The sequence below is a fragment of the Mesoplodon densirostris genome, chromosome 12, assembly GCF_025265405.1.
Source record: "Mesoplodon densirostris isolate mMesDen1 chromosome 12, mMesDen1 primary haplotype, whole genome shotgun sequence".
In the NCBI taxonomy this organism is placed as follows: domain Eukaryota; kingdom Metazoa; phylum Chordata; class Mammalia; order Artiodactyla; family Ziphiidae; genus Mesoplodon; species Mesoplodon densirostris.
In genome coordinates this window covers 90585342-90610091 of record NC_082672.1, presented here as the reverse complement: position 1 = coordinate 90610091, position 24750 = coordinate 90585342, and the positions used below count along the sequence as shown (strand labels likewise).

Sequence of the window (24750 nt, the reverse complement as noted above, 5' to 3'; positions counted from 1 at the left end):
TCTGTGGGCAGGGGACTCAGTAATTTAAAGACAATTTTAGGTGAAAGCATTGCCCTGGTTATCAAGGCAGTTGTTTTCATGCTCCACAAAGCACCAGAGGTATCTTTGAAATCTCCAGTTTCAGAGTGGTACAAACGAGGCAGAGCCCACCCACTGCAGCCCATCCCCATTCCATCCGTATTTTATGAATTCGGCTTCTATATGAGATACTGTTTAAAGAAACATTTTCACTACTTTTAAATATTTGACCTCATTGTTCCCAGCTCAAAATCTATTTCTTGTGGATTTGTTTCTTGTGGACATTACAGCCTTGAAATTCCTTGGCCTTTTAGGAGCTGGTGACAAAGGGTAGAAAGAGAAGGGACATATGTGAAAACTTCTGCTAACTTGTCATCATGACATATTCTTGTAAAACTTAATTAACTCATTTAGAGGCATCACAATGATGCTTGCAAAACAGACCCTCAGAATGCCTTGATGAGTGAGATTATATTAGCGGATATCTTTGTTTTGCTGGCAGTCACAACCTATGTGTATAATTGAAATTATTTTTTTTTAGTCATTTAAATTTTGCATTCTAATTCTTAAGTCTTTTTAATTGTGTGAATATATTTGTTGCTCCCACAAAATTGAATATTCCTATCTAGGTCAACATACGCGGAGGCAATGACCACCGAGTGACAAGGTTTGCTGGTTTTCACGTCACAGCTGCACCACAACTTTATTGTTTGTTTCTGAATCAGAATCCTCTCAGCAACCCCACTTCATCTGTCAAATACTCCATGGGGACAAAAAAAGAGAGAAAGCATTTGTAGTCTTGTTGTTGTTGCAAAAATGCAATCTTTTCTTTCTGGCAGATCAACTACTTAAGTAAAACTCACATCGCTAAAGGAGTAGTTAAGTGTTTCACACTAAATAAAATACTCTAAGAATTTATTTCTCTCAGCATCTGTTTTTTCACTTTCCAACTCATATTTCTTCATGGCAACAAAATATCGAATAAAAGTTTCCCCTAGAGCCTGTCTCAGACATTGATCTTCCTCCAGTGCCATGAGGGCATCTTCTAGTTTCAAAGGGATCTCAGAAAGTTTGGGCTGATGAAGGTCTGTGCTGTCCTCTGGAGCAGCCAAAACACCATCGTTTCTTTGAAGTCCATCCAAGCCTGAAGCCACAGTGGCGGCCAGCACCAGGTAAGGGTTTGCCGTGGCTGAGCCCAGTTTATTTTCTATTCTGGTGCCTTTCTCACCATGGCACTTGATATTAAAAGCACAGCTGTTATCGTTGTATGCCCAGGTTGTCGGCACACTCTCCTTCAGGTCTTTACTCTCCTTGGAATAGCGCTTCCGGCAGCTCGCAGCAGGAGCCATCAAGCAGCTGAGAGCCGCGGAGTGCTTCAAGAGACCTGCCAACCATTTTTTCCCAGTGGTCGTGAGCTGCTCCATTCCAGAACTGCTACAGAACAAGTTTTTCTCTCCATCGACATCCCAGAGACTATGAGACAAAATTCCTGAATTGCAGAATCCAGTCTCGATGAAAAAGCTGGTGATGTAATTATATTTCCTTGCCACTTCTTTGACGGCTGTTCTAAAGGTAAATGCGTTATCAGCTGAACGGATGCCAAATTCGGGCAGAAAGCAGATTTCCATCTGGCCAGGCCTGGTAGAGGAGGAAAAGCTCTCAACATTGGCCCCAGTGTGATACAACCCATCCACGAGGTCCTGGATGAAGGGCTGGTCATGATCATCTAGCAATGCTGAAGCAGGAAGAGATATGGTCTTTGAATTGATAATTTCAGGTATACCAAAAATGCAAAAATCATAGATGAAGGCAGAGAACAGGGAGAAGCCAGAGTCCTGCAGCCGGCTCAGCTGCCTCTTTGCGATGTGCCTTGGGGAAGTCAGCAGAGGCTCGCCAGTCACAGTGAACGTGTCACAGATCACCCTTGCAGTCCTCTCGGCCCACGGCAAAACTCTGAAGGTCGATAGCTCTGGCATCAGGACTATGTCACTATTAAAACATGTTGCTCTTATGTGATCCACTTCATTGTCCTTAGGATTTGGTATCAATTCAAGATAACCTCGGGGCATGTAAACGCCATGGATCACTTTTTCCTAAAGAAGTTAAAGGATAGAGCAATCAAGTTTTGAAACTTGAAAACAAACAAAAACGTGGGGGGTGGGAGAATGGAAAAAAAATGTTTAACATCGGTTGGTTAAAGCTAGCTTAGTATCAGATAAATTTTTAATAGTTTAAAATAGACCCCCGAAAGGTAATTTATAAACAAGGCTTAATAGCTTTAGCCTTGGAGACTTTATATGCTCATGTTCATGAAAACAGCACTCATAAAGAAAAGCTATAATGATAAAGAAAATGTCTATAGCCAATGACAAAGGTAAAACCTAACAGAACTATTTGAACTGCTCATAACCAAAAATATTTTTTAAAGCACTTTTTACCATGTGGCATAGTAGCTAATACTTCAGATAAGGCTTATTCTATTGTAATCTCCACAGGTAACTGACTCTCCAAAGTCTACAGTAAAGAATCCTCAGTCTTTCTCAGAGAGCTGACTGTTGTCACACCCGGGACACACAGGACAGAAGAGTCGGGACCGCTGACAGCTGCACTCCTCTCTTCACTCACCTTTACAACCCACTAACGAGCAAACTACCTCACAGGCGCAGAGTTCCAGAAACCTTGCCCGTGAATGTGGACCTATGTTATAGTTTCCAAAATGTTGCAGCCTTCAAGTCAGCAGTCCTAACTCTCATTAATTCCTTGTGTGAAGTTAAGCAGGTCACAGAACTATGTTATGTGCCTCATATGTTTTGTTATGTGCCTCATATGTTATGTTATGTGCCTAATGTTATGTTATGTGCCTCATATATTATGTTATGTGCCTCATATGTTATGTTATGTGCCTCATATGTTATGTGCCTCAGCCTCCATATCTGTGAAACAGAAGTGTTAGTGTAGATGATTGCTAAGGCACTTTCTAGTCAAATACCTCTTGGGTTCAATGGATTTAGCTTTTATTTAACTTTTCTATGTGCCATACAGCATGAAAATAATGAAGTTATAAAGTTGAACAGACACATAAAAATGTAGAAATTGTGTAGTAGGAATATCAGTAAGGTTTCATGTGTTGACGTTTCCATTAATGGGTGGAGAAAAAGCTGACTGTAAAGCTTGGTTCCTATGATGTCAGTGAACACCGTGAGGGTAACAGAACCTACTCACATTCTGCAAGCCAAACTCTTTGTTATATTACTTCCAAATCTCAAACAGTGTGGCTAACGAGGAAGGGCTGATGCTCGCAGAAGCGACTCTTCTGCAGGTGCCGGTGAGCCTCCTTCACTTTCCACCACCTCTACACATTTCCAAGTGCCATTTGACCTGGATGATCCAAATCTGCTTTTGCCAATAGTAAAGTTGAGTAAGTCAAGCACTGTTTATTCAGCGCCTGCTTAATTTTCAACCTACTCAAGGACCTATGTACATAAACTTCGTGTGTGCATGTTTTTGTGTGTGTGTGTGCAGGCAGATCTAAAGAATTTTTGAAGAAACAGATTTGAATCTTTTGGAATTCTTTAAAAAGTGTTTTGAAGATGCCCAGGTTTTCCCAATATAAAGCAAATGAGAAAAATTACAATTTGATATTGAAGTAATAAGTAAGATATATTTAAACAATAATCTTAGAGGATGCTTAATTTTCATACTTTTGTATATAATACTGATGTCCCTTCCTAAGAAATGATGTTTCAGTAACACAGTAAGGCAGTTATTAAAGTAAATACATGACATAAACTGAAAAATACTCAGAAAATCTCAAAACATATCTAAAAATATCGTATTTCTTGATATCACTATTTTTGAGAACTTAATAATATTTATTGTCATCCAACAAAAATATGATATATTCTTATCAGAATTAGAAGCTAAAATGGATATGCTTTTTATCTAGCAAATTCTATTTAATCTTTTTTTTTCTCTTTGTATTTACTCCTGGGTCTTCTGTTGTAATTTTCTCATATCAAACAAATTATAATCTTCATAATTGCAATAAGAGAAAAAAGGAGTGAAATTATTCAAGGCAGAAGAATGGAAATTACCAGTCTTAATTAGTTTTATATTTATATTGGGTAAATGAATTGCTGTTTGGGAGCTGAATGTATACATTCAGCTCTTAGGGGAACAATAATGTGTCTGGAGAGTGGCAAGGGAAGAAACACAATGAATGATTGGTTTTCAACTACAATTGCTGTATAGATTACAATAACATAAGAAAGAGCAATGAGGACCATTTGCTTGCAAATGAATTGAATGAAATTATATTCAATCATAACTCTACTTGCAAAACTCACTTGGAAAAATTGTGCAGGGATACTCTTAGACCTGGACACACCATGCAGGTCTGTTGCTTCAAATCGCACAAACTGAAGGTGATTTTTGGCCATTTCTTGTTTAATGTGTTTCATTCTAGAGGAGAGTTGAGGTGCAGTAGGAATTGGAGTGCTGTCCCTGGTGTTATCTGTAAAATAAAAAATGGTCTAAATCATTAGATCATGATGAACTGCGAAGTAAAATGAGGCTAGAGAATAGTAAATTAGTCATTATGATCATTAACAAAAGCATCATATGTTTCCATGTCTTTGGCTTATTCCTGAGAACATTGTTCCTAAACAGTCTAGGAGATTATCACCTGGGACGAGGTGAAGGTTAACTCTATTTGCTTAAGTAAATAGCAATATTATGTGTAAGCACTTACTGAAAATGTCTTTGCTTATGGGAATTAGAATATATTTACATCACTGCTTTGGCACCATATAAGGCTGTATATAGATGAGTATCATCAAAAAGACTGAGCGTCTTGAACTAACTGGTTTTACCCAAATAAAAAGTGCCTGTATGATTAAAGGTAAAATTATTTGTTTGTTTTTATTTTCTGTGGGTTTGCTTTTTTGTTTCGTTTTCTTTGTCAAAAGAGCTATATATCTTTATAACGGCATCTGGATCTAAGACATCTACATCTCTGTCAAATATAAAATTTGTATAAATGAGAATATAAAAGTGTTTTTCAAGAATGAGAGTGTAGGAGATGAAAAATCTAGACTGAGTACTCCATTTAAAAAAAAACTAGAAAACTTCAAAAGAAGTTTTTTTTCAAGACTTTTAAGATAGTCTACAAATTCTAAAACCCTAGAGTTAAAAGAGACTGGAGATAACATCTAATTCAACCAACTCAGTAGCTTAAGTCCCAGAGAAGTACAACCAGGTTCCCTGAATCACGCTCTCAGTCCATCACCAAAATTGAAACTGGAACCCAGACCTTTTGATTCTCGGTGGGTGGCTCAATACCATAAAGTGACTGAATGTATCTAAAGCGTATGGGAGGATCAGGCACACAGTGCACATCATAGATGTTGGCTACTGTTTGACTTTTTGGAGACGCAGCAGATTGTAGTCATTCAGCACAAACACTGAAACTCATCTGCCTCCCTACAAATCCTGCCTTTGCCCTGGCAACTTGCCTTATCTCAGCTTTCTTATGTGCCTCAGCTTTCTCACTGACACAGTATTACCTATTTCATAGGCTTGTTATGATGATTAAACAAGTTATTCAACAGTTCTTGGCAGACAGTAAACACCATATCAATGTTTCTTAAATGCATCAAGTGAGCACAATTACTCTAACCCTGGTAAATGGTACCATGATCATGTCTGAATCTGAATACCCATCAATCTGTCACATCACTGATGTTGAACAGCTGTAATTTTAAAGGGATGCTTGAGTATCATTTTTTGAGATATAATTATGCTTTTAAAACATAAAGATTGACAGTTTAAAAACACAGATTAAGTTGATTTTAAGTACATGAAGCATGTGTAGTCATTTGATTGGTTCTACCTATGCAAATATATTAGGGGTGCTGTCCCGTCACTGATAAATTTGGCTGCTCTGATGCTCCATAGGCTTTACAACTACCTTCCATTTAACAGAAACAAGCTGTAGCATTTACAGTGTTTTATGCCAAATTAGCAGCTGCTGTGTTCCCAAACTTATTCTGAAGTATTGGGTGTTCTGCCCAAGATGAATAATTCTCCTTAAAGAAAATAAAATTTATAGGCATTTTAAAATATGGAAAATTTCAGATAATCAGTATTCTAAACGTAATAAGCAATTACATGTAAACCATAAATATATTAATAACATAAAAAAATCAGAAGACATCTCCTATTAAAGGAATAGTCATTTTACTGGTTCACCAATAATACAATCACAGGTAATCATTAGTTCTTTCCCTTATCTGTATCTTCTACAGTTACTGCAATAAATGTGTGTTATTTTAAAATAAGAAAAAGGTTTATCCACTCAATATAGATTTGTTTTTTGTTACCACATACTATTTATACTGCACATATATTACAGGGGCAGCCAGAAAAAGGCTGGGCACCCTTGGAGAGCTTTATATTATTGAGTGAGGAAACTATAGACAATAAACATGCCACCAAATGCAAAGGTGGGATAACTTATCATGGTTAAAGTGCTGGGAAAATAAAACATAATCATCTGAAGTATTAATTCTCTGAGATTTGATCACAATGTGGACAGGTCCAACCACTGATTCTCTCTAACATCACCAAGTTACACTATGGCTGGACAGTTTGCTAGGGCTGCCATAACAAATATCATAGACCAGGAGGCTTAAACAGAAATGTATTTCCTTACAGTTCTGGAGAGTAGAAGTCCAAGACCAAGCTGTCAGCAGGATTGGTCGTTTTCTTCTGAAGACCTCTCTCCTTGGCTTGTAGATGGCCATCTTCTTCACATGGTCTTCCCTCTGTGTGTGTGTTTCCTAATCGCTTCTTATAGGGACACCAGTCATATTGGATTAGGGCCCATTCTACAGAACTCATTCAACATTAGTTATCTCTTCTAAAACTCTGTCTTCAAATACAGTCACATTGTGAGGTACTAGGGGTTAGAACTTCAACATATGAATTCTGGGGAGACACTATTCAGCCCATAAAATATACTGACCAGTTTCCATTTTCTTCAGGGTCCTAATCAGCACCTGCCATGTTGTTGTGTAATACAAGTTTACTGTCTTTCACCACTTGCATGTTAGCCCCAGGAGAGCTTACTTATTATGTATTTACTTACTTGCTATTGTATCCCCAGTACCTCCAAGCAGTACAGACATATCATAGGCACTCACTGGCTATTCCTTTAATAATTTAATAATTAATGTGATTTAATTATTTAGTTAAGTAATTAATACATTGTGTGATTTGACCTTGTCTAATTAAAAAGTAAAAATTGGCATCACATTTTGATATGTATCCTAAGTATCAAATTTTCATTTAAAAGTTTAATTCTTTCACCAAATATGACAGCCCTATTCAATCAAATTTCATTTTCATGGCATCAACTAATCTGAATTGTCTGACTTTCTTTTCTTCAAATAAATTGCACTTTTTAGTTACAATTAAACCTTTTGGTCAGCCCTCCCCAGATGTATATGATAGAGCATACATGTGTATGATAGAAGAGCAGACAGATATTTGCCATTTCAGGGGCTCATTTGTTTTTCTTATACTGTGGCTCCTGAGAGGTGCTCTCCTTTCCCATCTCCTCAGAGAGTTAATAAATTAAATCAATGTGCTTTTATAGAGGAAGTTTTATGGCTGTGAGTTTTTAAGGGGAAAAATAAGAAAACATGAAAAACCAAGCAAACCTCAAAGCTCTATAGCAGCTAGAAAGCCTTGGAGAAATGTCCATGTTCCATGACAATGAGGACATGTTTCAGTTATAGAGGACAAGCCATGGTCACTTATAAAAGGCAAATTAAATAGGTGTTTGGTCTTTCAGAAAACTCATTTCAAAAGAGGAAAAGTGCAGTTGAGAGTACACTCTGTAATACATTCAGCTTAGGGACGGCTGCCATATTCCTTTCCTTCATCGACCTGGCTGCTTTGAGAGCCACACTGTTAATGCAGATGTGACCCCACCTTTGGCCACATCACGTTAGCCCAGCAGTATTGGAAAACACGGGTGGCAGAATAACCTGGTATAAAAGCTGGGACAAAAACAAAAACAATAAAAAGTGAGGGTAGGGGGAGCTATTCTTTGAAACAATACACTTTTAATAAATTCAAAGTAGTTATTATAGAGAAGAAAATACCACATTGAAATTCCTTACACTTATCTTGGAGATTTATTTTTATATTTATTTTGAAGTTATTTATTGGTTGTTTGTTTGGAGTTGGATACTTTCTGGTACTTGGGGCCTGTAAAAAATCTAGCCCTGGGCCAAAGAAGACTGTGAATTAATAAAGTTGAATCAATCAATGATTATACCCACACCCCTAGTCATAGTTGATTGGTGAGAAGAGAGCTCATGACACAGTTCTTTTCTCAGATATTTTGACTTGAGACTAAATAATGGTAAATTCCATTTCTCTTTTATGCCTGAAACTAAGGTCACAAACTGTGAAAGAGCCAGTGTAGCCAGCAGATGTTTTCTCATTAGCCTTCCCAGTGTTTGGAAATTTTTAAAATTAGTTGACACTTAAATATCAGAAAATTTCATATAAAAATCTTGAGTTCAACCTTCTCTTGAAAAAAGAGAAAGATTTGGCAATACTGGGTGAACATTTCTCTGCAGCAACCATTGGCTGGAACTCTGAGGTGGCTTTCAAATGGGGTATGTATGCATCCTCTAATCCATGGGTTGGCAAATGTTTTCTGTCAATGACCAGATAGTAAATATTCACAGCTTTGCAAGCCATGTGGTCTCTGAGTGAGTAGCACTCACTACTTTCTCACCAGCACACCTCACTCATCGGCATTATCTGTCTGGCCCCTGTGGCATTTGTATTGATAGTCCCTGATGCTTGGAGGCTGCCGGTGCTCATGTTCTTCACTTCATGGAGAAATTCATGAAGCCAAACACAGAAAGAGACATTCATGAAGCCACGGAGAAATGCAGACATGAGAGATGGTATGAATTGCCCCCGAGGATGTTGACACCCTAAACCCTGGAACATGTAGAATATGTTAAGCTGCGGGGCAAACAGGACCTTGCAGATGTAGTTAAGTTTATGGACCTTAAAACAGGGACATTGTCTTGTATTATTCAGGTGAGCCCTTAAAAGCAGAGAACTTTCTCCAGCTGTAGGCAGAAAAGAGGTGTGGAAGACGAGGAATTCATAGAAATTCCAAACATGAGAAATATCTGAGGCACTACTGGCTCAGAGATATAGAACCAAAGGCTTCCAGGAGCTAAGGGCCACCCCAGCTGGCAGCCAGCAAGGAAACAGGAACCTCAGCCTTATGACTGCAAGGAACTGGATTCTCCCAACAGTGTGAATGATCTTGGAAGTGTATTGTTTCCTAGAATCTCTAGCTAAGAACTAAGATGGCCAACGCCTTGATTTTGGCCTTGACATACTTGAGCAGAGAAATCAACTGTGCAAACCTAGACTTCCGATGTACAGAGATAATGAATTGTGTTCTTTTAAAATGCTAAATTTGTTATGGTGGCAACAGAAAATTAATATATAAGGAGCCTGACAGTGTTCACTTTCAGGCTCTGTGGACTTCTTAGGCCCTGTGTGTGGTAAAGAATTTAACCTTGCCCAAAGAGAGCTCTGGCCTTTACCCTTGGCCCTGACTGGTAATCTCTAAGCCCTTAGAATGTCCTGCCTGACAAGAGTGCCTTTGTTTTCCTTGTGTCTCTGGTCACACTAGAGAGTCCAGCAATGTCATTTATTACTGAGTCATGTGGCATCAGCTTGACCCCAGTGGAGCTAGAGACTGAGGTCAGCCGTGTGGCCAGTTGACTGTGGAGCTCCAATAAAGACCTGCACACCAAGACTAAGGTGAGCTTCTCTGGTTGGCAATACTCCGTTTACATTGTCACACACCTTTGCCAAGAAAATAGTGTTTGTCCATGACTTCAGTGGCAGAGGACAAGTGGGAGTTCCATACTTAGAACTTCCTTGGACTCTTCATCATGAAACCTTTCCTTAATTGAATTTAATCTGTATTTTGTTTTCATTGTAATCAACCATAACCTTGAGGATAATAGCCTTCGGTGAGTTCTTATAGCTAATTATCAAAACTAAGGTTAGTCTTAGGGAACTCCCAGTCTTGAAATTGGTTTCAGAAGTGAGAGTAGCCTGGTAGACACTGTATCTTTAACCTTACACCCTGCTATATTTCTACCTTTCCAAACCTTGTTTGTTCAATCTTTTCATCATGGATTCCTATGTGGAATAAATAATTTTAAAATTAATTTCTATCACTTGGATCCCACAGATTTTTGACCAATACACTCATAGGCCAAAATAGCTATATCACTATTGATAACCCATAAATTTAGAATAAGAGAATTTTTAGTATCTGGTCTTACATTTAGGTCTTTAATTCATTTTGAATTTATTTTTGTGTATGGTGTTGGAGAATGTGCTAATTTCAATCTTTTCCATGTAGCTACCCAGTTTTCCCAGCAACACTTATTGAAGAGACTGTCTTTTCTCCATTGTATATTCTTGCCTCCTTTGTCAGAGATTAGGTGACCATAGGTGCATAGCTTTATCTCTGAGGTTTCTATCCTCTTCCATTGATCTATATTTCTGTTTTTGTGCCAGTATCATACTGTTTGATTACTGTAGCTTTGTAGTATAGTCTGAAGTCAGGAAGCCTGATTCTTCCAGCTCCGTTTTTATTTCTCATGATAGCCTTGGCTATTCAGGGTCTTTTGTGTCTCTATACAATTGTAAAAATTTTTGTCTAATTCTGTGAAAAATGCTACTGGTAATTTGATAGGGATTGCTTTGAATATATAGATTACTTTGGGTACTATAGTCATTTTGACAATATTCTTTCTTCCAGTCCAAGAACATGGTACACCTCTTCATCTGTTTGTGTCATCTTCAATTTCTTTCATCAGTATCTTATAGTTTTCTGAGTACAGATCTTTTGCCTCCTTAGGTAGGTTTACTCCTAAGTATTTTATTCTTCTTGATGTAAATGGGATTGTTTCCTTAATTTCTCCTGATCTTTAATTGTTAGTGTATAGGAATGAAAGAGATTTGGGCATATTAATTTTGTAACCTGCAACTTTACTGAATTCATTGATGAACATTTGTAGTTTTCTGGTAGCATCTTTAGGATTTTCTATATATAGTATCATGTCAACTGCAAACAGTGACAATTTTAGTTCTTCATTTCCAGTTTGGATTCCTTTTACCTCTTTTTCTTCTCTGATTGCCATGGCTAAGACTTCCAAAACTATGTTGAAAAACTCTTAGAGGAAAACATAGGCAGAATACTCTCTGACATAAATTGCAGCAAGATATTTTTTGATCCACCTCTGAGAGTGATGAAAATAAAAACAGAAATAAACAAATAGGACCTAATTAAACTTAAAAGCTTTTTCATATCAAAGGAAACTATAAGCAAAATGAAAAGACAAACCACAGATTGGGAGAAAATATTTGCAAACGAAGCAACCAACAAGGGATTAATCTCCAAAATATACAAACAGCTCATGCAGCTCAATATCAAAAAACAAAATAATCCAATCAAAAATGAGTGGATGATCTAAATAGACATTACTCCAAAGAAGAAATACAGATGACCAAGAGGCACATGAAAAGATGCTTAACATCACTAATTATTAGAGAAATACAACTCAAAACTACAATGAGGTATCACCTCACACCAGTTAAAATGACTATCGTCAAAAAAATCTACAAACAATACATGCTGGAGAGGGTGTGGAGAAAAGGATCCTCCTGCACTTTTGGTGGGAATGTAAATTGATACAGCCACTATGGAGAACAATATGGAGATTCCTTTAAATACTAAAAATAAAACCACCATATGACCCAGAAATCCCACTACTGGGCATATAGCCCGAGAGAACCATAATTCAAAAAGAGACATGTACCAGAATGTTCATTGCAGCACTATTTACAATTGCCAGGACATGGAAGCAACCTAAATGTCTATCAACAGATGAATGGATAAAGAAAACGTGGCACATATATACAATGGAATACCACTCAGCCATAAAAAGGAAAGAAATTGAGTTATTTCTAATGAGGTGGATGGACTTAGTCTGTCATACAGAGTGAAATAAGTCAGAAAGAGAAAAACAAATACCATATGCTAATGCACATATATGGAATATTAAAAAAAAAACGGTACTGGCGTACCTACTGGCAGGGTAGAAATAAAGACACAGACGTAAAGAATGGACTTGAGAACATGGGTGGGGGGAAGGGGGAAGCTGGGATGAAGTGAGACAGTAGCACTTACATATGTACACTACCAAATATAAAATCGATGGCTAGTGGGAAACTGCTGCATAGCCCAGGGAGATCAGCTCAATGTTTTGTGATGACCTAGAGGGGTGGGATAGGGAGGGTGGGAGGGAGACTCAAGATGGAGGGGATATGGGGATATATGTATACTTGTAGCTGATTCACTTTGTTGTACAACAGAAACTAACACAACATTGTAAAGCAACTATACTCCAATAAAGATATAAAAAATTAAATTAAATTAAAATAGAGCCACCATATGATCCAGAAATCCCACTCCTGAGCATATATCCAGAGAAGACCATAATTCAAAAGGATACATTCACCCCAATGTTCATTGCAGCACTATTTACAATAGCCAGGACAAGGAAGCAACCTAAATGTCCATCAACAGAGGAATGGTTAAAGAAGATGTGGTACATATATACAATGGAATGTTACTCAGCCATTAAAAAGAACAAAATAAGCCATTTGCAGCAACATGGATGGACCTAGAGTTTGTCATACTGAGGGAAGTATGAAGGGCAGAGAAAGACAAATATCATCTTATATGTGGGATCTTTAAAAAAGGTACCAATGAACCTATTAACAAAACAGAAATTGAGTTATAGATGTAGAAAACAAACTTACATTTACCAAGGGGGAAAGGGGGGAGAGATAAATTAGGATTAACATATACACACTATATATATATAACAGATAACTAATAAGAATCTTCTGTATAACACAATGAATAGTCAACACTCTGTAATGACCTATATGGGAATAGAATCTAAAAAAAAATAATAATAATAACAATTTTACTTTTAGAAAAGTCTTGAGAGATCATGCATTGCAACCCTCCCATTTTCCAGATGAGCAGCCTAGTGGGGAAAGAAAACTGTAAAGCATTTTATAAATGACAGGTGTATAAATTATTTCAATTGTTCTGACTTTCAGGCTAGCATCTTCAACCGACAACACAATGTCACTAATTCAAATATAATTTGGGATTAGCAACTAGACCCATATGCCAGTTTGTCCCAGAGTCCTTACCAGTGTAGCTGGAGTTTGGGTGAAATTCACCACCAGGAGCGCTAGCTGATGTTTTGAGGGGCAATGGCTTTATCACTATTGTCTGATCTTTGGAGTCCTTGTCATCTTCTGGCAAACGAGATTCAGCAGAGCCAGGTCCCATGACTGGTTTGTTGGTATCCCCCAATTTGTGACACACCATTTGGTTCCTAATCCTTTCTGTAGAAATAAAGAAAAATGTTAAGGTCTTCTGCCCATTTTTTATTAGGTTGTTTGTTTTCTTGATATGGAGTTTTATGAACTGTTTGTGTATTTTTTATATTAACCTCTTGTTGGTCTCATTGTTTGCAAATATTTTCTCCCATTCCATATGTTGTCTTTTCGTTTTGTTGATGGTTTCCTTTGCTGTGCAAATGCTTTTAAATTTGATTAGGTACCATTTGTTTATTTTTGCTTTTATTTCTTTTGCCTTGGCCTAAAGAAAATATTGACTGGTGTAAGAAAATATTGCTACAATTCATGTCTTTTAGGGGTTTCATGGTGTCATGTCTTATATTTAGGTCTTTAAACCATTTTGAGTTTATTTTTGTATATGGTGTGAGAGAATGTTTTAATTTCATTGATTTACATGCAGCTGTCTAACTTTCCCAACACTGCTTGCTGAAGAGATTGTTTTTTCTCTGTTGTATATTCTTGCCTTCTTTGTCAAATATTAATTGACCTTAAGTGTGTGGATTTATTTCTGGGCTCTTTATTCTCTTCCATTGATCTATATGATGCTTTTGTGCCAATACCATGCTGTTTTGATTACTGTAGCTTTGTAGTATTGTCTAAAATCTGGGACGGTTATACCTCCAGCTTTGTTCTTTTTCCTCAGGATTGCTTTGGCAGTTCTGGGTCTTTTGTGGTTCCATATAGATATTAGAGATCTTTTTTCTAGTTTTGTGAAAAACGTCATAGGTAATTTGATAGATATCACATTAAATCTGCAGATTGCTGTGGGTAGTATGGCCGTTTTATCAAAATGAAATAGATATTTCTCCAAAGAAGACATACAGGTGGCCAACAGGTACATGAAAGGATGCTCAATATCACTAATTATTAGAGTAATGCAAATCAAAATCAAAATGAGGTATCACTTCACACCAGTCAGAATGGCTATCACCATAAAGTCTACAAATAACTGCTAGATTAAAAAAAGGGAACCCTCCTACACCTTTGGTGGAAATGTAAATGGGTGTAGCCACTATGGAAAGCAGTATGGAGGTTCCTTAAAAAACTAAAAATAGAGATACCATATGTTCCAGCAATCCCACTCCTGGGCATATATCCAGAAAAGATGAAAACTCTAATTCGAAAAGATACATGTACCCCGATGTTCATAGCAGCACTATTTACAATAGCCAAGACATTGGAACAATCCAAGTGTCCATAAACTGATGATTGGTTTAAGAAGGTGTGGTATGTGTGGTATGTATATATATATATATACTCAGGAATATTATTCAGCCCCCAAAATGAAATATTGCTATTTGCAGCAACATGGATGGACCTAGAAATTATCATACTGGGTGAAATAAGTCAAACAGAGAAAGAGAAATATATGATAATCACTTATATGTGGAATCTAAAAAAGTAAGACAAATCTATATGCAAAACAGAAATGGACTTACAATTTCTGTAGTAGATTTAATGGTTTTCATAGAAACAATCTTATGGTTACCAAAGGGGAAAGGGAGAGTGGGTAGGGAAAAAATTAGGAGTATGAGATTGACAGATACACATCACTATATATAAAATACATAAAAAACAAGGAGTTACTGTATAACACAGGGAACAATATTCAATATCTTGTAGTAACCTATAATGGAAAATAATCTGAAAAAATTTATATAACTGAATCACTTTGCTGTACACCTGAAACTAACACAATGTTATAAATCAACTATATGTCAATTTAAAAAAAGAAAGAAACATGTTTAAAAATGTTGGTACTGTTTTCAACTGTCTTTCAATATGATGTAAAGAGGAATACTTGAGAAAATAATTTATTCCTAGGCAGTGACATACCAAATAAGGGGCAGTGGGAGTAGTTCACCCTGGTTTTAAGCCATATGGGGTTGCATTTTCTGTAGAGAACTTTAAAACAATAATAAAGTTTACAAAAGTCTAACTGCATTTTATTGTTGCCATGCACTGGCCATTTGTACTGCCCCTGCCTTGGAAAACAACTCTTCCTAGAATTCAGACTGTTGTCCAAATCAACTCCTAGTTTCAGCACTGTTTCAAATCCATTGGAGTCTAGTTGGATTTCCAATATGTGTTATGAAAACTTAATCCACATATTTATTGTGGCCTCTCTCAGTAATGATCTTTGTACTCATTTCTCAGAGCAGAAATATGCTTCTCTTCTTACTCATATGTTCCTTCTGTTCTGTACTCTTTTGTTCGCACTACTATTTTCTTAGTTCTACTCCCTTTAAATTCTAAATATTTTTATTATTTTTATATATTTATACTGCAAGCCTATATTTTCCTTCTTTTATGTTGCCTATGTAGGAATAAATTTTCTTTCTTTCTTTGCTTCTCCCATAGAAGAGAAGAAAAATGTTTTATGAAGAAGAGACCAAATAGAGATTGTCTTTGACTACATATTCTTGAGGGATCATAGTAGCAAGATACCTTTTGAGTTGTCTATATCAACTTCTCCTATTTCAGTTGAAAACATATGTAGTTTAGTGACTTCTTTTCTTGTCTTTCTTAAGTTACTCATCCTGCTGGCTTTAGTCTCATTACCTTCATCTCTGGTGTCCTGTAATAATTAATAAACAAAAAGTCAAATAACAGATCATGCATACAATGAAATTTGGAGGTCAAGAGAGAATGATGATATAAAAATGACTCTATGAGACTTTAAAAACAAGGTAAATTTTGCTGTTTCCACATCCACTTGAATAATTCAAAATTAAGAGGCTCAACATTTTGCTGACAGGATGGATTTTCTGTATCTCTTTTTATATGTGGTACAAAAAATATCATCAAATAAATTAAAATCTTGCCCAACTAGTCAAGATTTTCTATATCTTTTACTCTGGGATATTTTGCATTATTTATTCTTAAGTAATTTTACCAAACTCATTTTAGCTTTAAAAATCCCTCTTTTATAATTTCTCTCTCTCTTTTTTTAGGATCTCTAATGTTTTTGACCAGAGACATTAGTATTATACCTAAGGAATTAGATTCTCCTCTTCTTACCTTCATCCTAATTGCATCAATATTTACTTCAAAAAAAGTACACGCTTTCATAAAATTCTATTTTGTGACTGTATTTTATGTGTGTGAAAAAATATCATGCTCAAACTGTTTTATAGCTTGGGAAAACCTAAAGAAAAACATATTAAAACAAAATAACCTAACTTCAACACTCTAGTTATAATCTTTGACAGGATCCCTTGACAGAGCTGTCAAGGGCAATTCCCCACGGGGAGCTGGACAGTGAGGCAGGGGCTGGGGATGGAGAGCTCTGGTGTCTCTGCCCCATCAGCAGACAGAATCATCCCTGCAGTCCTGAGTCACAACTGAAATAAATAAGATTTTTTTAAAATAAAAAGCTGACATTGATTTTTTTTCATTTATCCACTTTTATTTTTAATTCACTGAAATAATTTTTAAAAGAATCAATTATTTTCTACTCAAATGGCTTGATATTTTATGCACATCATAATGTACTGACTACAGATTCTATTTTAAGTTTTGTGTAGGTGTCATTACTTCTACCAAGTCAACTTTTCTGATTTTTTTAATGAAATGTAATTGACTTAAAATATTATATTAGTTTCAGGTGTACAATATTAAATATTTTTATAGAGTATACTCCATACAAAGTTATTATAAAATATTGGCTATATTCCTTGTGCTACACATTATATCTTTGTAACTTATTTATTATCTACCTAGTAGTTTGTATCTCTTAATCATCTACTGTTATTTTGCCCATCCCTCCCCACACCTCTCACCTTTGGTAGTTTGTTCTCTGTATCTGTAAGTCTGTTTTTGTTTTGTTATATTTGTTCATTTTTTAAAATTCCACATATAAGTGAAAATATACAGTACTTGTCTTTCTCTGTCTGACTTATTTCACTAAGGATAATATGGCATATATATATATAATGGAATATTATTCAGACATAAAAAATGAAGTTTTGCCATTTGCAACGACTTGGATGAACCTGGAAGAAATTATGCTGACACTGGTACTTTTAATGTTTTTTTTTTTTTTACAAACTCCTCACTGTGGTTTGAGGTGAGAGGGTCAAGGTCAAAAACTATATTCTAAAATGTTTCGAGCTATTTTCTTTTTGAAGAGCTATTTCTGAAGTTTCCATCCCTGGAGGCAAGTTATAAATACATGTCCAGAGTGGTTGCTGGGGAACAGCTGTACCATTTGTCAATTAAATCAATTCAATCTCTGAAGACTAAAAGAAGAAACATGAATTTAACTGTTTTGTGTCTACATGTAGTTGTGATACATTGTTCTTATTGTTACCATGTTTTTGAAAAAGATATATTTCATAGGATAAAGTCTTTGTGTGATTTTGTTTCAAGTAACTAATATTTATTAAGCACTTAATGTATACTAAATACCAACATTATACTTTAAATTTTTAAAATTTTATTATGGTAAGAACACTTAACATGAGATCTAGCCTTTTAAATTTTGAAGCAATTTTTAAGTTGGCCATAGTGTTTTTTCTTTTTTTAACATCTTGTGTGATTTTAAATTTCACTTTTTAGAAAATTGTGGTCTTTCACTACAGATAATCTTATATTTGGATCATGTGAAGTTTATTGTTATAGTCATTTATTTTTTTCTAGTAGTTTATAATTTTATTCAAATATTTGTGTAAATTTTCCCCATGCACTTTGGATAGGATTCTGACAGTGACATACTAGCCTTATTGTATATATTCACAATTTCTAAGATTGCATTGCCAGAAATATACATTATATAGCTGTAATTTTGGTAAATGTTTTTGCATATTCATGTCTCTGGTTATTTTTAAGAAGTCTTCTTTAGAAAATGACGTATTAGTCCAGTTACACAAATTTCAAAGGAAACTGAGCAGACTAATGTTTGTGTTAGTTTGATTCATTAGGGATCCTCTCATACACAGATTGATGGAATCAAATGAAACAAATTTTAAGATTTCTTCCAGCTTCAAACTCTAACTGCAACCAAATAATGATGTGCTACAATTGAGCACTCTGTCAGGCACATTTCTTCAGCATAACCCTCAAGATGTTAGAATCTCCATCCTACAAATGAGAAAAGTGAGACCCTGAGTAACTTGCCCAAGGCCACAAAAGTGAATGGAAAGTAGAGAGTATTGATGCAAACAGGTCCTCTGGTTTCCAAAATGCCATTCTGCTTCCTAAATTTCAGAGACTCAAACCCAGAGAATGTTTATTTTAGTAATTTTCACCTGCCTTTATATAAACCAGACCAAAAGGGGAAGTTTATTAAGAGAAAAACAAGGACAATTTATCGAGTTCCTAAACTGAGAATTTCACCAATAAGAACCCTAGAACTAAGTCATAGTATGTGCCTCTGACTCCAAAATAGATGTTCAATTTTTTTTTCAAATGAAGAGTACATTTAGTTCAGTCCTTTGATTTTCCTTTATATACTAAAATGATCATTTCTATAATAGCTCAAAGAAATTTAGTGGATCCCTGATTTACCTCACCTCCAATAAGTATTTTTATTCTCTTTAATCTCTTAACTACATTTAGTTACAATGTGAATGATGTTTCAGTAAAAAAAAAAAATCTACTAGTCAAGATTCATGTGATTTGAGTCCTAATTCTGACTTTTCCACTAAGTAGCAAGTCCTCTGGAGCCTTGGTATTTTCATCTGTAAACACTGCTATAAGTACAATTCCCCAAAGTATATTAACATTTTACAAGTATTTTTATAACCAAACAGTATGTTATATCTTATTTAATACTCAAAACTTTCAGGGAACATTTATTATCACCTATGTTTTGCCAAGGCAGAAACAGGTTCACCAGGATTAAATGATTTGTTCAAGGTCATATAACTGCCAAGGAAGAATGGGAATTATCTGAGGAGCTTCCGACATCACCATAGGAGACAGCTGAACTAAATGAAATTCCACTTCTATATTATAGGATTATAAAAATTGTAAAAATTTGTTCACTCAACTCCCTCAGTTACATATTCTTCTATAATTATATTGTGTTTTAATAACTGTTTCCTGAATAAGGGTTAAAACCATCTTAAGTCACTATCAGCTTAAAGTTCATCAGTCCAAACAATGAGGACTATGGGTAAGGTAAAATCAAAGACATAAAAATAAATAAAACATGGTCCCTTTCATAAAGAATCTTACAATCTAGTATAGGTGATAAAGTGTTGTTATTGAAGTTGAAGGCTCCCATGTTACAAAGAAAGAGATAGTTAGGCTACCCTAGTTCAGAGGCAGCAAACTCAATGCTGAACTGGTAACAGAGACGCAGTGGGCTGTATGGTGAGCACCAGAGCTGACATCCATCCAAGGAAGGAACCAATGTGTGGGTCTAGCCAATAGTTGCCATGATAAAATGTGGCCCTAGTGATGCCAGTTTTCCAAATTTCCAAGGAATGCCAGAAATCTGGATTTTCATTTGAAATTGTATGATTTTTTAAAATGTTGACAATCAATTTAAAGTATAAAGTAGGTAGTAAAGAAGAAAAGAAAGATACTCAATTCCCATATAGCCAGATCTCAAAAAGACTGGAATGTTGTTCAGAATATTCAGCAGTGCTAGAGGCCCCGGGCACAATGATAGCAGCAGAGACTACCTATCTTTTCCCCAGCAGTGGTGGCTAGTACAGATGGTCAAGATATTTAACCATTAGTACAGATAATAAAAATAACAAATACTTTTATTTTACCTACTATGTGTCAGCTCTCTTCTAAATGCTCTGCGTTTCGTCTCAGAACAACCACTTGAGATAGATACATTGTCATCTCCATTTTAGAGATGAGTAAAACTGAGTCAAAGAAAGACTAATTAGCCCACACATCTTGTAAATGGTAGAGCTAGGACTCGAACCCAGGTAATTGGCTCCAGAGCACAAGTGCTTAATGCATTGTTAATGAATACAATCAGTCAGAATGCCCCAGAATCATTGCTGGGGTGCTGGGAAGCCAGAACAGGATTCTAGAGGGTCCCTGCAGGACCAGGTGTTAACTCTATAGTAGATGGATTATGGAGAGGTCTAAGGGCCCCAGGGAAACAGTAGGAGAGCTAGAGAAGTTCAGAGAGTTGGGGTACCTTCAAGGGACTATTGTCAGCAGCTGTTTGCCAACCAGTTTAGAAATGTTTATCAAGTAGTTGACATTACGGGTGCAGTTGACAAATTCCCTGGTTACACCGTTAAGTCGGACAAGCAGTGCCTGATGCGTAGTACTAAATAGATGTTAGTCATGATTATCTTTACCCAGGCACCGTGCATTACTGAGGATCTCTGCTTCAAAGATACCTCTTTCTAGGCTACCTCATTGGCCCTTAACTCATGAGAGATGACTCCTATTCAGTCAGGCTCTAATCCCTTCCTTTTCTAAGCATCTCTAGACTTTGTACACAGTAAGCTAGTGGAACCTCTCAGAGAGGTGAGGGTATGTCAAGTAGTCTGAGGGTTCTCAGTGGGGAGCCAACATACTCATGCTTGTAATCTACAGCACTGCTATTAAACAGGCAGATTGTTTTATAAATAGGGTCTTTAGAGAGTCTTCAGGGAAACTAGGCCAAGCTTAAACAGCAGAGGGGACACTTGAACTAAAGATAGAAAGAAGTCAATAAACGAAGCTGGAAAAACCATGAGCATAAACACGGATATGTGTGAACATGAAAATCTAATTTATGCTTAATTTGGACAGTCTCAAAATTCTACTACAACAGGTTGACTCTGATTTCTTTTGATATTTCCACCAGAGAAGCTTTTCACACTTCAGATACTTTTCTACTATCATTCTATCAGATGACTTCAGTTCATACACAGGAATGGCCTTTAAAGAATATTTCATATTACAAGATATTTTCATAATTCATGTTTTTCTCATCACAGCATTTCCTTTGAAAATTGTTCATATGGCTTAATATGTTTGTCATTTTGCATTTCCACTCAGTGGCTGATCAAGTTAACTAAAAGATTTAACCTAAAGGGGTACTGCCAAGCATTAAATTTAGGCATAATTTAACCTAATAAGTTTCTTTCCAATAAAGTAACCAGTGTTATTTAGATTCTAGATATCACTGATTCTGTTCATTTACTTTTTTTTTTTTTTTTTTTTTTTTTTTGTGGTACGCGGGCCTCTCACTGTTGTGGCCTCTTCCGTTGCGGAGCACAGGCTTTGGACGTGCAGGCTCAGTGGCCATGGCTTACGGGCCTAGCCACCCCGTGGCATGTGGGATCTTCCTGGACCGGGGCAGGAACCCGTGTCCCCTGCATCGGCAGGCAGACTCTCAACCACTGCACCACCAGGGAATCCCCTGTTCATTTACTTTTAATTTTCTCTGTTACCATTTCAATGTCAATACTTTAAAAATCCCTGTTTTAACCCCTGTATACTTGCTATAGTCTGTGGTATAATTATTTTATTTTATTTTTTTCTTTTTGCGGTATGCGGGCCTCTCACTGTTGTGGCCTCTCCCGTTGCGGAGCACAGGCTCCGGATGCGCAGGCCCAGCGGCCATGGCTCACGGGCCCAGCCGCTCCGCAGCATATGGGATCCTCCCAGATCGGGGCACGAACCCGTATCCCCTGCATCGGCAGGCGTACTCTCAACCACTGCGCCACCAGGGAGGCCCTGTGGTATAATTATTAATGCATTTACCATACACTCTGATTTTGTTGATGAGGAGAGATGCATGAAACAGCCAGCAAGAAAAAAAATAAATAAATCCCACATCCCTACATCAAGTTTTTTTGTTTTTTTGGTTTCTTTTTAAAATTTTTCTTTTTGTTTTTGTATTTGCTTGCTTGCTTTTTCATGTACCTCCCCTCATTAATAAAATCAGAGTTTGGGGTTGACATGTACACACTGTTATATTTAAAATGGATAACCAACAAGGACCTACTGTACAGCACAGGAGGAAAAAAGCCACATCAAGTTTTAACATGTGTTAGAAATAATGTTAAAAAGGATCTGTGATTATCAAATTTAAAAGAATATATCAAAGAGAAAAGAATTTCAGTTCCCTTAAAATGTATTCTTCAAAGAAAGGGGGAAGAAATGTGTTCAAAATATTTGTAGAAAAGATATTTCAAAGAACACATTCTAAACTAACATCAACTTATCTAAAAATATCCATACCTATTAAACACTTTTCCTACTTCTGGCAACATGGTCTAAGAAAATAATTCAAAATATGTAAAGTGATATGCATGTCCAGTGCCATCTTTGTTATAATAGTGAAAACTTGAAAGCAGCATAAAGTAGGAAGAGTTAAATACAGTGTGGTAATTCTGTTCAATAATTCCCCATTTAAAAGTAAGTGCTTCCATTTCCCACATTTTTCTTAGATTACCACAGTCATTACTGACTTCCTCCTTACCTTCAGTGTTACCATTCTCCTACCCATCCTCCAGACTTCTGCCCATATCACTTCTCTAAATCACAATTTTGTCTTGCTATTTCTCTGCTTAGGATACTTCCACAGTTTCCCATCTCCTTCAGGAAAAATTCAAATTAATATTATCTGAGGCTCTGCATAACCCAGGCTTACCAATCTCTCCAAACCCTAAGGCAATGATTAGTTTAGCCAAAGTATCATGATTCCTTAAGTGCCATGTATGTATTTAGGTGCCCCTTCTAGAATTAAGAACTTCTGCAGCCATAAACCAAGGAACTACTTAGACCTCCCAAAATCCACTTGGGCAATCTAGGGTAGAGATTACAGTGATCTGAACTAGGATAATGGCTGTGGAGATGAGGCAAAAAATGAGCATACTACAGATATATTTGGGAGGTAGATTTGGCAGGTCGGTGATTGACTGGATATAGGAAATAAAGTAGACAGAAAGATTCAAGATAGCAGTAAGGTTTCTGACCAGGAAACCCAAATGAGGAGGAGACCTGAGAGGAGAGTTTCTGGGTTCTATTTTGGGTATAAAGAATCTAAGATAAGTGTGTCATCTGGAGGTACCCAGCAAATATTAGCCATATGGGTCAGAACTCAAAAGATGAAACAAAAGGAAAAAAACAAAGGCCTGACAGTGGTTGGAATTATTAAGGAAAAAAGAGCAGAGACTGAAAAAAATAAGGACTAAGATAAAAATGAGAACAACAATATTTAATGATTAAACATAGAAATTGAATCCCCGACAGTAGTCAGAGAACAAAGGATGAGAATGTGAAAGAAAAAACTGCGACAGGTTGGCTTCACTGACATAAAAAAGATAAAAGCTGTATTTAAAAGAAGGGAGCACCAATAGGCCATGCTACTGAAATGATAAATAAAGTAAGTATTAAAACTTGCCCATTGTTTTTTGCAACCAGGTCACTGGAGGCCTTGGTAAGAGCAGTTTCAGTGAAAGAATGTGAGCAGCAGCCAGACTGCAGTAAACTGAGGAGGACTGAGAAGTGCTCAGTCCTGGGTCCACACACAATAAGTGCACCAGAGATGTCCACCACCATCGAGTGGAGACAGGCAGGACATACAACTCAAAAATACAAGAGAAGAAGACAGACAGGATGGCCACTGGGAGAGTGCATAGGGGTCCAAGAAAAGCTTATGTTGCTTTTAGGAAGAAAAGTCTTACATGAATTGTATTTAAATATTGATGAAAGGAGTCTATAAAGAAGGGGATGTTGAAGAAAGGAGAAAAAGGATAAAAGGGCAAAAGGGCAAAAAGTATGGAAACTTTGCCCTAAAAGGGCAAACTAGAGTTGAAATGAAGGAATAACTTTAATATATCTCCTTCCATAAGAGGAAGTAAAGAAGAGAGAAGAGAGAAGGTTAGAGGAGGGGAGAAGAGGAAAAATCTGGAGGAAGAGGAGAATTAGGAGTAGGAGAGAAAGAAGGGAATCCTCAACGTTTAATGAGTGCTTTTTAGATGACATAACTGTACCTCAGTAAGATTAATTGCACCTAATGAGTGGCAGATTATGAATTTAAAACTAATTTTAAACTTTGATCTTTCTTATCCATTCTGGGTGTGCTCAGACAGTAAGTATATGGAAAACTAAAGGCTTAAGAAGAATGGAAGTGGTTTGACATAGACATAGCAGAGAACGAGAAAAAGCCAACTTAGGAAACAATAATGTCTAGTGTCTAAAAGAACTGAAGACTTTAAAGTTTTAGTGGCACCAATCTTCACAGGTAAATTC

General features: G+C 36.4%; 1 protein-coding gene across 1 annotated transcript; it reads right to left on the bottom strand.

Moving 5' to 3' along the window:
- Window positions 1–911: 911 nt before the first annotated feature.
- LOC132499889 (lengsin) lies at window positions 912–16611 on the bottom strand. Its single transcript, XM_060114563.1, has 5 exons — window positions 16606–16611; window positions 16033–16162; window positions 13372–13569; window positions 4365–4531; window positions 912–2111 (listed from the first exon to the last, which is right to left on the bottom strand). The coding sequence occupies exons 1-5, from the start codon at window positions 16609–16611 to the stop codon at window positions 912–914; spliced, it is 1701 nt and encodes a 566-aa protein (XP_059970546.1).
- Window positions 16612–24750: the final 8139 nt, after the last annotated feature.

What these genes read in the sequence shown, in the direction of transcription:
- LOC132499889 (XM_060114563.1), bottom strand. An exon ending in TGATATAGACAACTCAAAAG is followed by an intron (nt 13,570 to 16,032) that starts GTATCTTGCTAC and finishes TTATTTCTACAG; the next exon opens with AAAGGATTAGGAACCAAATG. An exon ending in TCCCTGCACAATTTTTCCAA is followed by an intron (nt 2,112 to 4,364) that starts GTGAGTTTTGCA and finishes TAACTTCTTTAG; the next exon opens with GAAAAAGTGATCCATGGCGT.